At 48.6% G+C, this 12,649-nt stretch overlaps 1 protein-coding gene across 4 annotated transcripts in view; it reads right to left on the bottom strand.

The window, feature by feature from the left end:
- WASF2 (WASP family member 2) overlaps positions 1 to 12,649 on the bottom strand; it is a 32,557-nt gene that overhangs the window by 5,948 nt on the left and 13,960 nt on the right. The window contains exons 1-8 of one of the 4 annotated variants that reach the window (XM_014258546.2): positions 10,366 to 10,509; positions 9,873 to 10,026; positions 6,148 to 6,282; positions 5,498 to 5,651; positions 4,348 to 4,465; positions 3,446 to 3,576; positions 1,919 to 2,074; positions 1 to 110 (exon numbers count right to left, since the gene is read on the bottom strand). The exon at positions 1 to 110 is cut by the window's left edge and continues 399 nt beyond it. In XM_014258546.2, coding sequence (XP_014114021.1) covers positions 1 to 110; positions 1,919 to 2,074; positions 3,446 to 3,576; positions 4,348 to 4,465; positions 5,498 to 5,651; positions 6,148 to 6,282; positions 9,873 to 10,002 — 934 coding nt within the window. In that variant the 5' untranslated portion in view covers positions 10,003 to 10,026; positions 10,366 to 10,509. Of the gene's footprint in view, positions 111 to 1,918; positions 2,075 to 3,445; positions 3,577 to 4,347; positions 4,466 to 5,497; positions 5,652 to 6,147; positions 6,283 to 9,872; positions 10,027 to 10,275; positions 10,510 to 12,649 lie in introns of those variants that run through there. The other 3 variants (XM_014258545.2, XM_005529668.3, XM_088067433.1) reach the window with 3 other exon arrangements.

Here is a 12,649-nt window from a genome sequence, read left to right on the forward strand (position 1 = left end):
CTGCCAAGGGGGATCCGATCGGAGGAGCTGGTGGTGGGTGGCTCGGGCTAACCAGGCTGGATCGTTTGGGCCCTCCAGAACCAGAACCTCTTTGGTTGTCTACAGGATAACTGTGGCAACAGAACAAGAGAGACAGAGAATTAGCCCTGAGGCCAGATCAGACTGTACAGTCTCCATGTTAATGCAAATCATGTGTGTTTGCTGCAGTCCAGACAAAAAAATCCAAGTTCCAGCTTTAACTGATGTTTCCATGAGACATCACTCCTTGGTTTTAGTTCCCTCACACTGTTTCTTTTGGCCTTCACCTCCAGAACAAAGGAAAGCTTCTAGGGATGGCAGGAATGCTGTCCTGTCCTCCATCCCATCTCCCAGGCTGACAAGAACACAAGCCACCTCAGCTCCATCACCTCCTCACCTCCCTCAGAGGCCAGGCGGGCACGTCCGAGCTCGGAGCAGCCTCCTGGCCCCAGTCATCACCCACTCCTGCCATCACCCCTCCTGGGTGACCTCTGGGGTCAGGCCCGGGACACCCAGGCAGGGATCCCGAGTGTCTGCCGGGATAAACTGCACGAGGTGTGCTCTGAACAGCTGCTGGGAACAGATCTCCCGGGATCCCACGGCTCATCCCACGGCTCGGGGCTGGAGGGCAGCAGCCACGTCCCAGAGCTCGCCCTGGGGAGTTAAGGGGAGGACACGGGAACCCAATGTGCTCTTATGGAAAACACCAACACATGAGGGACTGGATCTCCCATTGTGGAGGCTCTGTTCATCCCACAGGACTCCACTGCCTGTGTGACATCCTGGGCAGTATGGGAAGCCCCATACTGACCTCCTTCCATGGCAAAACAGAAAAATAAGGTACATTTGCCACAAAAACATCACCATTTTTAACAGTGCTGATCCAAAACAGACCCCTGGAGATCAAATCTACCTCCCAGGGTTCCTAAAAAACAACCATCAAAATAAAACCAGAGAGGGAGATCTGCGGGGTTGGGCAGAGATCTAAGCAACTGCACAAGGCAGTGAGAGCTTCATCTGAGAGCTCATGTCTGCTCTGCCCGAGAGGCACAGGCTGCAGAGTGCAGTGCTGGGTCTCTCTGACACATCAGAAGAGCCTTTGCTGCAGCATTGCTGCCTTTGGATAAGATGGAGAGAAGCCAAGCAGCCCTGTCTATCAGACAGACTTTCTCTTGTTCCTCTTGACTCTGTTTTAATGTCTTTTTTATAAAGAAAAAGTCCACTCTTGTTTCACCCTTTGTGTCTTGAGCCACTGCTGGACCATAACTCTCATCTCTGGAGGTGCCTGGGAGTCACCATTTCATTCAATCCAAAGTAAATGACCTGAACTTGCACCCAAGTCTCTGGGAAGGAGGCAGCTGCTGTGCTCAAGTCCTTGAAATTTAAATACATCTCCATCTCCAGTGCCCACGTTGTGTGTTTCTCACAGATCAGAGTAAAAGAGGTTAAAGAAGCTGTTCTTTGCAAAGCTCTGTCATGGAATATCCTGAGTAGGAAGGGACGCACAAGGATCGTCATGTTCAACCCCTGGCCCTGCACAGGACACCCCCAAGAATCCCACAATGTGCCTGAGAGCTGTCCAAATGGAACATAAGGAACCCAAGTCCACGCTATGGAACAACTGCATTGGAAAACCACAGCACTGGAGCCAAACCATTGACTGGGACCCTGCTGTGGAATGAAGCTGCTCTAGTTTTCCCCTTCTGCCTGGGATTGATGGAGAGCTGTGCTGCCTGTGCCTCTGTCCCTGCCTGCAGCTGCACTCCCTTCCAGACAGGAGCATTCTGGTTCCCATACAACGCCCATTAGGAAGTTCTGCTGAACTATCCCAGCCTGTCTCATGTCATCCTTTTACACCACCTACTACTCCTTGGTGACAGAAGGGATCCCGTAGGCTTACCTAAATTCCACCGGGGGTGGAGGCAGGCTGTCATCTGGGAACGAGGGAGGTGGTGGCACAATAGAGTCAGTCTGTGGTGGTGGCGGGTAGCAGTTCCCATCCATGCTCTCGTTGGAGCCGATGCTGCCGTTCTGATACACCATGTTGGAGGGGTACCTGGGAAAACCAAGATAACCAGTTTGTTCAAAAAGCTCAAGGCAATGTCTAAAGCTCATTTTTTCCCCCTGAGAGTTGCCCAGAGAAGCTGCGTCTGCCCCATCTCTGGAAGTGTCCAAAGCCAGGTTGGACAGGGCTTGGAGCAAGCTGGTCTAGTGGAAGGTGTCCCTGCCCATGGCAGGGGGTGGGACTGGATGGACTTTAAGGCCCTTTCCAACCCAAATCAGTCCATGATTTTACATCTTAAAAAAACCCCCTTTATTTCTCAAAGACTTCTATATGGAGAACCACATACACTTGTATGTATTTGCTCTGTGTAATTCTTTGGCTAAAAATTTGCTCAGGTGCAGCCCCGTTTACAGCTGCCACACACCACAACAGCAGGGGTGTACCTTTTAATAAACAAGCAAACACCTGAATAAATGCAATTTTTTAAACACTTGATTTTGTAAAAACACTTAAGAGTGTTTTGACCAGCTTGGACTTAAAAGAACTTGCAGTTACACTGAATATCACCAGTGGCAAAAAGAGGAGATAGTCAAAGATGCCAAAAAATAAGCTTGAGAACAGAGTGTCAAAATGGAAACTGCAATGCCATTACAACAAGTATTCAAAACTGGAATAGTTCTGAAAAGAGACTCTCATGCTTTCAGTGGACTCATTTCACTGTGGGGAGGGAGAGCCACCCTATTTTTGGGGGCTGTGGACCCCAAGTGAATCCAAATGCAAGAACACACTCACATGAGAAAAGAGAGGAGCAAGAAAATGGTGCTGTTGTGCTGCTCGATTCCCCTGCTAGAAACCAAACCTGTTCTCTTATTAAACTAAAAGCAAGTTTTATTTTTAGCTGGAGAGTGTGATTTAAAGAGATATTTTTTTCTTATATGAAAGGAAGCTGCAAGGAAGAAGAGCATTGTGGGGAATTCGGTCTGCTTCCAGCCTTGCTGGTGTCAAAAGTTAAATGAATTCCCAAGCCAGAAGTGCTAAAGAGAGATCTGTAGCTTGAAATACTTGGATGGGGACAGCCCCCGCTTCAACTTAAGGGTGTGAAGAGCCATTTGTGAAATGTAACAAAGCCACCACACAATGGCACTGAGATGCCACCCTCAGCTGGGTGTGAGGGAAGGGCATCGTCGTGGGGCAGAGCCAAAGCTCCCAACACCTCTGTGCCCACAGGCAGCGAGAGCAGCCTGAGCTGTTCCTGCCACCTTGCTCCAACCGCGCAGCTCCCTGATTTATTTGGCAAATTTTAAATCAGCAGATGGATTTACTTTGGAGAATCTGATTAGTGGCAGTATTGATCCGTGGATCCGGAGGAGCTGCAGCACAGGGTGAACTGCATCCCAATCACCCAGCCCCAGACCTGCTTACCCAGCAGGACCATGCTTGTCCTTTGACTCGACAAATTCTTGTCCCATTTTCAGCTTCTCCCACTCCTCTTTCCGGGTTTTGATTTTCCGTGGATTCACGTTTCCTCTGTTCGGATTCTCCTTTTTCTCTTTCTGAGAGGGGAAGAATCAAACACGAGCTTTATTTTGCTTTAAATTCACTAGGAATAGAGAGGGACAGGAGAAACCTGGAGCAGTTACAAGAAGACACATTCTCAAAGAGGATTTTTGGTTTACTTTCCTGATTGCTGCACTCTGCAAAGATCTTCTATATAAAAAAGCTGGAGCACAGACAACATAAAAAATGCCAGACAGCATCAGGCTGCTCAGTGCAGCCCAGACACGATGCCATCATCACCCCCTGGCATAAGCAGCTTGAGGGCAGAGTAAAAGCCCAGTTTCCCACATCAATTTGGGTTTTGGCCTCTGTGTTGAGATGCCCAAGTCTCACCTTCACCCTGATGGTGTTGAGTGCTCTGGAGTGCAATATGGACACTTGCCTGCAGAGAACTGGGCTTTAGATGGCCTCACTCACAATTCTAACACACCCTAAATCGCTCCTTTTCATTTTTCATTGAAGAATCACAATCTGTTTTCATGTTTAATACTCCAGTTGCTCAAAAGCTAAATAAAGTATGTTAAGACTACATCTCTTATGCTATGATATAATTTAACATTAAGGCCCAAAGACAGTGGCATTTGGAAAAACCAATTAGAGGTATCTTGGTTCTCTTTTTTTAATTAACAAGGATGTGGGTAAACCAGATACAAACTTCACTGAATTGATCCCATAGGAGTCCAGAAGAGCAGACCTGAATTTCGGATAGCAAATTTGGAGTCCAAAATTTATTAACACTTCCCACATCCTATTCTTCCCTTCCTCACCCTATGTTTCCGCTTTTCCTTCATGATATCCTTGGTGTCCTGAAGCATTTTCTCCTTCCAAAGGTCGAAGAAATATGAAGGATCTGTGTAGAATTTAAGTGCCTCCTTGCCATCATCCCTGGAACAGGGAGAGGAAAAAAATCACAGACAAGGATCGAGTCACACATTTCTTTGAAGGAAACACAAGGCACAATCTCAGACAGCAGTTTAAAAGTGCAGTGAGATGGTCACAAGCACTGTTCTTGCCTCTGCCCCCCATTCCAGAACAGGAAGAGACCCCCATCTCAGTCATCCCAGCTGTCCCACATCCCATCCCTTTTGCCCTCACACAAACCCTTCATTACTCAGCACTGGAAGAGCTCAGCTGCTCTGAACAATCACCAGGACAGCAGCAGGTCTCTCACTTTAACTCCCTTTTGTTTGTGCTGTATTTCAGTGTGAAAAAACCTCCTCCTCCAGCTCAGGAACCCTAAATCAGACCAGCAGCGTCCTTGAAGCTCCTGAGTGAGCACACACAGACTCCCTCTCCTCCCACTTTGCAGTGCAGCCGCGTCTGGCAGGAGACAGCTGCCTCCAGCTATCTGTAATTACTTTTTACCTGCTCAGAAGGTATTTATGGATGTGGGATAAGTCTCTGGATTCTGACCCCCCTTTACTTCTACCACCTACAAGATGGAATCAGAGTGGGACTGGTTACACAGCCAGCGTAGGTCCCACCAGATGTCTCAGCCCAGGCACTGGAGGCCACAGGAAGCATCAACAGCAGCCAGCTGCACCCACCCTGGGCGAGAGGGGAATGCTCTGCATCTCACACTGCAGCTCTTTGGAAAGGAGCCACTGAGCTACGGAGGAGCACAGGAAAAACACCTCATCTGCAGCACACCCAGCACAGCTCTGCAGTGCCAGCCACGCCTGGCCCCACGGCACTCACAAAAGGGACAGCAGAAAAGAGATCTACGTTCATTTGTATGACCTCAAAAGCAAAGTTTCACATAATCCAAAGGATGGAGATTTTCTGGTGGATTTGTTTAGCAGCTCAATTTCCCAGTGGAAACAGCTACTTCAGCACAGGATGGGAAAGGACCTCCCCAGCAGGCTGGGAGGAAGAGGTTCTTCTCTGCAAGGGAACAAGATGGTATTGCAGCCCTACCTGTAAGGTGAGAGGATGTTGAGAGGTGGAGGGGTATTGCAGGTCTTGTAGGTTTCGAGAACAGGCACAGGGAGAGAATCTCTGTCAAAGAGCTTCTGGTCCTGAGTGGTGGAGCTTTTGAAGGCCTTCCTTGTGTTAATGCCTTGCAAGGAGACTGTAAGGAAGAGGAGAGAACAAGTGAAGAACAGCTTGATCCAGGCCAATGACACTGAAGCCCAAGCAGTGAACATCTGATTTCAGTTGGAGTTCTTGGCATGCTTTGCAGTTCTTAAGGTCAGGTTCCTTTTCCCACAGATCCCTTGGGAAACCCATCCAATCTCCAGCGTGCTGCCAAGATCTGCTGCTCCATCAACACAGCTCTCCCTCGAGTGGCCCATGGGCTTTGGAACCCCTGTGACCCAGCTCAAGCAGCTCATCCACTGCCACCCAACTGCTGGAGAGCAAGTTCCCACATGAAGAGTCACTGCAGAGCAAAGCCAAAAAGGCTGGCCACAAGTGCTCTACTGGGAGGCAGGGAAACATTCCCTCTTAGCTCCAGAGAACACATTCCAGCACCCATGGCAGTGTGACGCCGGGCTTACGGTGCTGAACCAACCACGCTGACTCAACGAGAACCTTCACCACGCTCAGCCTGTGCTCCACTCCATTACCTTCCTCCTCTTTGGGATCCAGCTGAGTGACTTTGACTTGCAAGCGGTCAACTCTCTCGACCAGAATGCTCACCCGAGAGGCAAAGGTGTTGGCTTGAGTAAACAACTCTCCAAATATGTCTTCTGCAGATTTACCTGCAATATTAAAGTGTCCACATTACCCTTATAAACCACATTAGACCATATTCAGTCTCCCAGCTTGTTTTCAGAAAGAAGGAAAGAAGGAGGGAACCACTCCTCATTTCAAGTTTGTCAGGGTTGAGTTTAACATCCAGGAAGAAAGCGCTTTGTTCCACCAGAAACTGACATTTCCAAGGGAACTTCAAGCAATAAGGAAACAATTGAGACATACTTTAAAGTCTATTAAAGCAACAAACTAAAGAGGGCTGACAACACTACACTGGTCTGAACGTGGATGGATCTGAAGGTCCTTTAAGATTCTCTGTTGTTCTGTTTATTAGACAAGGAAATACAGTTAGATTTTTATTGCCCTGGAGAATCTCAAAGGCTCCCAGTCTCCAGCAGGCCTGCCTCCAGGGGAGCTGGCACATATTCACAAGCTCAAAGCACTCTGGAAGTGAAGAGCAGACCCAGTCCTGGATCCCAAAGCTGGAACTGAAACTGCAGCTGATGACAGCACTGACCCTGCTGTTCCTTCAGGTGGCAGTGTCTGAAAAATGGATGCATTCACATTGATTCTAAATCAAAACCAAAGGGGAACTCCTCAATCAGGGACATTCTCTCTGGAACAGCTTGGACTATCCAGTGGGCGGCTATGACAAGCACCATCCATGGTTTGGGCCATGAGAGCACCCAAGGCTCAGATCAGGAGCTGCACCACTTCCAGGAGTAACAAAACCATGGCCCCATCCTTAGGAGTTTAAAACCTGCAGTGGAACAGGAGATGGCCACAGGTAGACAGAGGTGGGAGACCTGGAAGAAACCCAAGAACTTCCATCGAGTCCTGTATTTCTGTTCTGCTCCCAGGCACAACCCAAAACAGGGAGCCCCAGCCACACTGAGGACAGCCCGGAGCAGAGCAGACTTGGCACCGACCGCAGACATGGGCCCGTGGTGTTCCCACTGATGGGAAACATTTCCAGCCACGGCTGCTGAGTACAAGGCTGCTCCCAATAAGCAGTCTGGTTTTGAAGTGCATCATCATATGGTCAACAGTTTGTTCTGGAATCTGTTACTCCTAAAGATCCTCTCCGACATTCAGGAAAGACAAACCAGTTGGAAGTCTGATTTCAACAGCAATTTTGGAAAACGTGGTTGTCTACAGAGTCAGAGAGACAATGCAGCCCTTGCACAAGGCAAGGAGAGGGCGTCCCCCAAAGCCCAGCTGCATGAACACTCCCAGCTATCTAACCCAACATATCAACTCCTTGTTCCTGCTCCCAGGAGATCTCCTTACACTGCCAAGCACGGGGAACAAGCCAGGTTAAAATTCAACCTTCTCCACCCCTTTTGGTGGCAATGCCAGGTCCAGGTGTTTGCAGAAAGCAAATGCTGAAGGTTAACTTCAGCTGACCTCATCCTTCCACCCTCCCAGACAATGCAGACTCCACATGTGCTCAGTTAACAAACCCAAACTCATGGGGAGGATTTTATGTTTGGAGATCTAAGGCCAGGTAGCTCTTGCTGTAGACATGTTTCATGAAGCAATCTCCATTTTCCACGTCAGCACAAACCAGCTCTCCTATCTGACCAAAAAGAGTACAAATTTATCTGTGGGAAAATGCGAAACCTTCCAGAAATGGCTCAAAAAAAGAAAAGTTGTAATTTCGTTTCTACTTCCACAAGAAGCGAAAAACATTTCTGAATTTCACAAAGAACTGCAACAAGCACTAGGGGAAAAATTAGGTCTTTGGTTTGCAAAGTATATTTCAAGTATAAAGTAATATATAACAGCATTTTCTATACTGGTTTTGACCCTGAAGAGAGAAGAGATGGTCTGTGTTCCCTTGCCTGTGTAAGTGCACCTGGAGTTATCACCCAGCAGCTCACACATCACCTGCGCCTCACAAACACTTTTAGATGGGGTAAGACACAGATTAATTTTTTAGTTTAGTTACTTTGACTGCAAAAGTGCAGCTCACAATCAGAATTATCTTTGTCATGCACTGGCAGGAAGACAGACGGCATGATTTAATAGATCCTTCCATCTTTAGCTTGTGGATTCTGTAAAATCACACAAAACCGCGCAGTCGACTTATACAAAGTGCTCCCAGCTGCGATAGTAACGAAGGGTAAACTCACTGCAATATGAAAGTTTGACAAGATTTATGTTTGCATCTTTGTAAAGAGACTGTGGTGCACCAGGCATGGCTGATTATTCACTTGACAGGGCTGTCACAGCCTACTGAACCTGCTCTACGTTCCTGTAATAGTCAAGGTAGAAGGAGAGGATTTGCTTTTCGGAGGAGAGGAAAGGGCGGGGGCAGGAGTTTGGTCATTTGGGTGCGAGCGGGGTCTGTGAGCTGCCATTTGGCTCCCAGTGCTTCAGAAGCACAGAAGCTTTGAGTATTTGTGCAAAGAAGGTCTAAACCTGTGGGATCTGGCCAGGGCTGTCACACTAACCCACAGCGTGTCTCTGAACAGGGATGAGCTCTCCCTGCAGCTGGGCTTTGCACAGCTTTACTGCCTCCTTCCTCACCATTTCACATGCATGAGATGGATTTCACTCACACTCCACAACCATCTTGGCTACCAGACCTAACAAATGAACAACGAGGGCCAGTTGAACATGAGCAGAGAGCCTGGTCTCGCCTGTGCGGTGACATTTCTCCAACCCAACAGAATGTGACACCGACTGGCAGCAAACACGGGCCCAGATTTCAGTGACAGCCATGGTTTGCACTGCTGGAAAGAGGCTGCACCCAAACTTTGCCTGCCACATGGCGGAAGACAAGGGCTTGCTTTGCAGAGCAAGCAGAAGGGCTTGCAAACACCCCAGAGAAGCTAAACAATAGATTAATTTGATTATCAAAGTCTCCCTTCAAGGACAAAGGTGGTTAATCAGAACCCAGAGCGTTTCAAGAGAGTATGGAGTCACCCTGGAGAGACCACAATTAACTCTTCATTTCTCCTATGGCATGTAGGCCTCTGTTTTCCCTCCAGCTTCTCCAAGGCTACAGGTCAGCCCACTGGAGAGCAGAGCCAGGCACTGCTCCAGCTCACGCTGCCATTTGAGCAAGCTGCCCCAAACCGCCGACGCTCTGGAGGCACCACGTGGCTCAGACAGGTCTTTGGGTCTCACAACACAGCAAACAGCAGCAGGGGCAAACAGGAGCTTCTGCGTGGGGGCTTTAATTATCTTTCATTAAAAATAAGACTACTGACACGGTGTAGATTCAACAGAGTCAAGCTCCATTTAGTAGCGCATGCAATTACAGGCACGTTCTCTGACACAAGATCCTGCCTGCTCTGAGAGCCTCCCATTTTACAAGCCTGAGTTGTGCTCCATCCTTCCATCTGCAGTTTCACTGCAGCCTCTCACATGCACACACACATACACACACCTCCCTCCCCATTTTCTCTTAGCTAGGAAGGCAGTGGGACCAGGGATATGAAATTAGCATCAGATTTCTTTAGGAAAACATTTTAGCATTACCCAGGGAAGGCAGATGGGGGAGAAATAGGAACACAAGAGTAGAAAGGGAGCTAAATAAAGAGCAGTAGCGACTCCTGAGGGCAACGCGCAGGCTCGCCATGGTACTCACTCAGGCTGCCCAGCTGTCGAATGACATTTGCCAGGGTGATGTTGGTCACGCATTCCAGCTCGCTCGGAACGCTAGGCAACGTCTGACGGCACAGGTGCCTTGGCTCAATGTTCCTCGTTACTAACGGCATGGTGGACCTGCTTCAGGCACTGTTCTGAAAGATGAAAAACAACCCAAAAAAGAAACAGGAAAGGATTACTCAACCGCAAATTCCAGGCACACCAGAGCCATGGTGTTCGTTTTTCCTGCTCTCAAATGGCTTTACTTATAAGCCTTCTTTCACCCCCTCCCCAGCCCGAGAAAACTGGTTCATCAAAAATAAAGATCCTCCTGTTCTCTGACTCGTGGTGACAGCAGAGCCCCCCCAGCCCAGGTACAGAGGCAGAGATGGAGAGCTCCACACCTCTGCCCACGTTCCCAGCGCTGCTGAAGCGCCGCTGCCCGGACAGGGCTCCTGCCTCCCGCGCTCACACAGCCCTGGCACGACTCTTACGAGCTCCTCTTCAGAAACATTTCCAACTTGCAATCAATCGTTGCTTAAACCGTGCAGATGAAGACAGGAGATGTTATTACACAAAAAAACCAAGAACAAAGCAGCTTCTCCCAGCACGCCAAAGCACGCCTGGTGCCTCCCTCCTGGAGCAGCACACGGGGCTCTCCTGGAACAACAGGAAGCGCTTGCAGCTGACCAGGAAACTTTCTGGTGACTGTTCCTTATCCTGCAGGCTGCACCCCTCTTCCCCTGGGAAATCCCCCGGGATGAGGTTTACACTGGACCATTGTTTTCGTGCTAGAGCAGTTTAAAGTTGAGGGAGCTCTAATCAGGATGCAGGACTGGAGTGTGCTCAGAAAGAAGTCAGGATTGATTGTACAACAGGCAGGACAAACTTCCAGTTCTTTAAAAAACTAATAAAATAAAAAAACAGACGAAAACCCAAGTGTGGGGAAGTTATGCTTTGGACAGAAAACGCTTTTATGTGCAGGTGGTGTCAGGGCCTTGAACTAACAAAAATCTTTGCTACCAGGCCCAAATGTTGAAGTATCAACCAGCTCCCTCCCAGATCATCCAGCTCCAAGAGGGAGAAGGGAACCTGTGTGACCAGCTCACTGCAAGGAGAATCATACATGCCTGAAATCTTCAGGACTAAGTGAAAGCAAATACATCCCAAGTTCTTGATTAATTTAGAAGGGGAAAGAATCACTTTTCTAGGTCAGCTGAGGAACAACCCAAGAGAAGCAGGCAGCTCCCATGTGATAGGCATGCGGATCTGCTCGGGCTGGGTGTAAAAATAAAACAGGAAGCGAACAGCTTGGGGAACATGGCTTCCTGTCACCACCAGCAAAAACCCAAGAACCATAAAAAATCAGCTGTTTGCTCTTGACTTTGAGCCACCCTTTGATAGTCTCTGTGGCAGCTGGCAGCTTATCTTTGAGGTCCAGGAGTCCTTCCTGGATGCTTTTCTATCAGGGTGTTAAGAGGAAGAAGTGGGCATTATCCCTCCTAATTACCTCAGAAGCCAGATTTTGAATTGCTAAATTTGACCCATTAAGGCAGAGGAGTTCAAGAGCTGCAGCACCGGGCGCTGGGATATCTCCCAGACAAGCAGATGTAGGTTGCTACCATTTTGCAACGCCTCTACACAAGGGATTTCACAGCATCTCAGAATGCCAGGATGCTTTGGGTTGGAAAGGACCTTAAAGCTCATCCTGTTCCAACCTCTTGTCACGAGACCAGGCTGCACAGAAAGGGTCCCCAAAACCAACACCTTATGGAACAGGGGAGCCAGATCTGCATCCAAATAAATAAAAGCAAGACCCTCAGAGGATCAAGTCGTGTTGTTTTTCCCTGTGTCCGCTGCAGCCATCAGTAACTGCTGGGATATTTAAAGAACAGGGTGAACTAAGGAAGGGCTCTGACCTTCCCTTCCCAGCACCCTGTGTTTTATCGATTCCAGCCCAAGCCCTACAATCTTTTGTCAGCTTTAGTGCTTCATGCCAGACAAACTTTCCCAGCTCCCCCCAGACTGCAGTCTGCACCAACAAGCAGCTCTCATAAACAAGGCAGCATTTGCAGGCTGCCTGCATCCAGCTTCTCCCCTGTGCTTCCCCAGGGCTCGGCCAGGGAGCACACATGGTGGGATCTGCAGAGCTGGAGTGGACAGCCTGCCTGGAAACCTTCCAAGGTGGAGGACAGACAGAAGGAAAACAGCAACAGGAATAATAAGCCTGGAAGTGGGAGATGAGATGTGAGTATACTGTATAAAAGGAGACAAAAAAAACCCCAAGATGATGGTAGCATGGTTGGATAAATGCAGGTAACATTGATCTCTGCAAGGATGGGGAAAACAGGGCAGAAAATGGGAGCAGTGCCTCAAATACCAACAAAAAAAGGCTCTGAATACATTGCCTGCATACAGACACCCCAAAAGTGCTTGCCTTTTAACTTAAGTATGTTATGAAAGTAAAAGCAAGGAGCAGTGGTGAAAACTGCTTTTCTTGAAAGAAAAACTAAGGTGGAGCACGTGTACAGCACAAATTTGCACTGGTGCAAGACAGCAGAGATAAAGGCTAAGAAAAAGTCTCCCTTTATAGCCCAGCTCATCCTGCCAGCCACACTGCACTGCAGAAGGAGAGTTTAGCCTTCATGATCACAGCAGTGCTTCCCAAGGCCATGGGGACAGCTCTGCTGCCCCTACACCCAGCCAGGATCCAGCAAACTATGGGATTAAATTAACCCTGTGGAGCATCAGAGATGATCAGGGCAGGAAGGGCAGGAG

Source organism: Pseudopodoces humilis, chromosome 27 (assembly GCF_049639895.1).
Source record: "Pseudopodoces humilis isolate 2021_Gansu_Grassland_sample_001 chromosome 27, ASM4963989v1, whole genome shotgun sequence".
Taxonomy (NCBI): Eukaryota; Metazoa; Chordata; class Aves; order Passeriformes; family Paridae; genus Pseudopodoces; species Pseudopodoces humilis.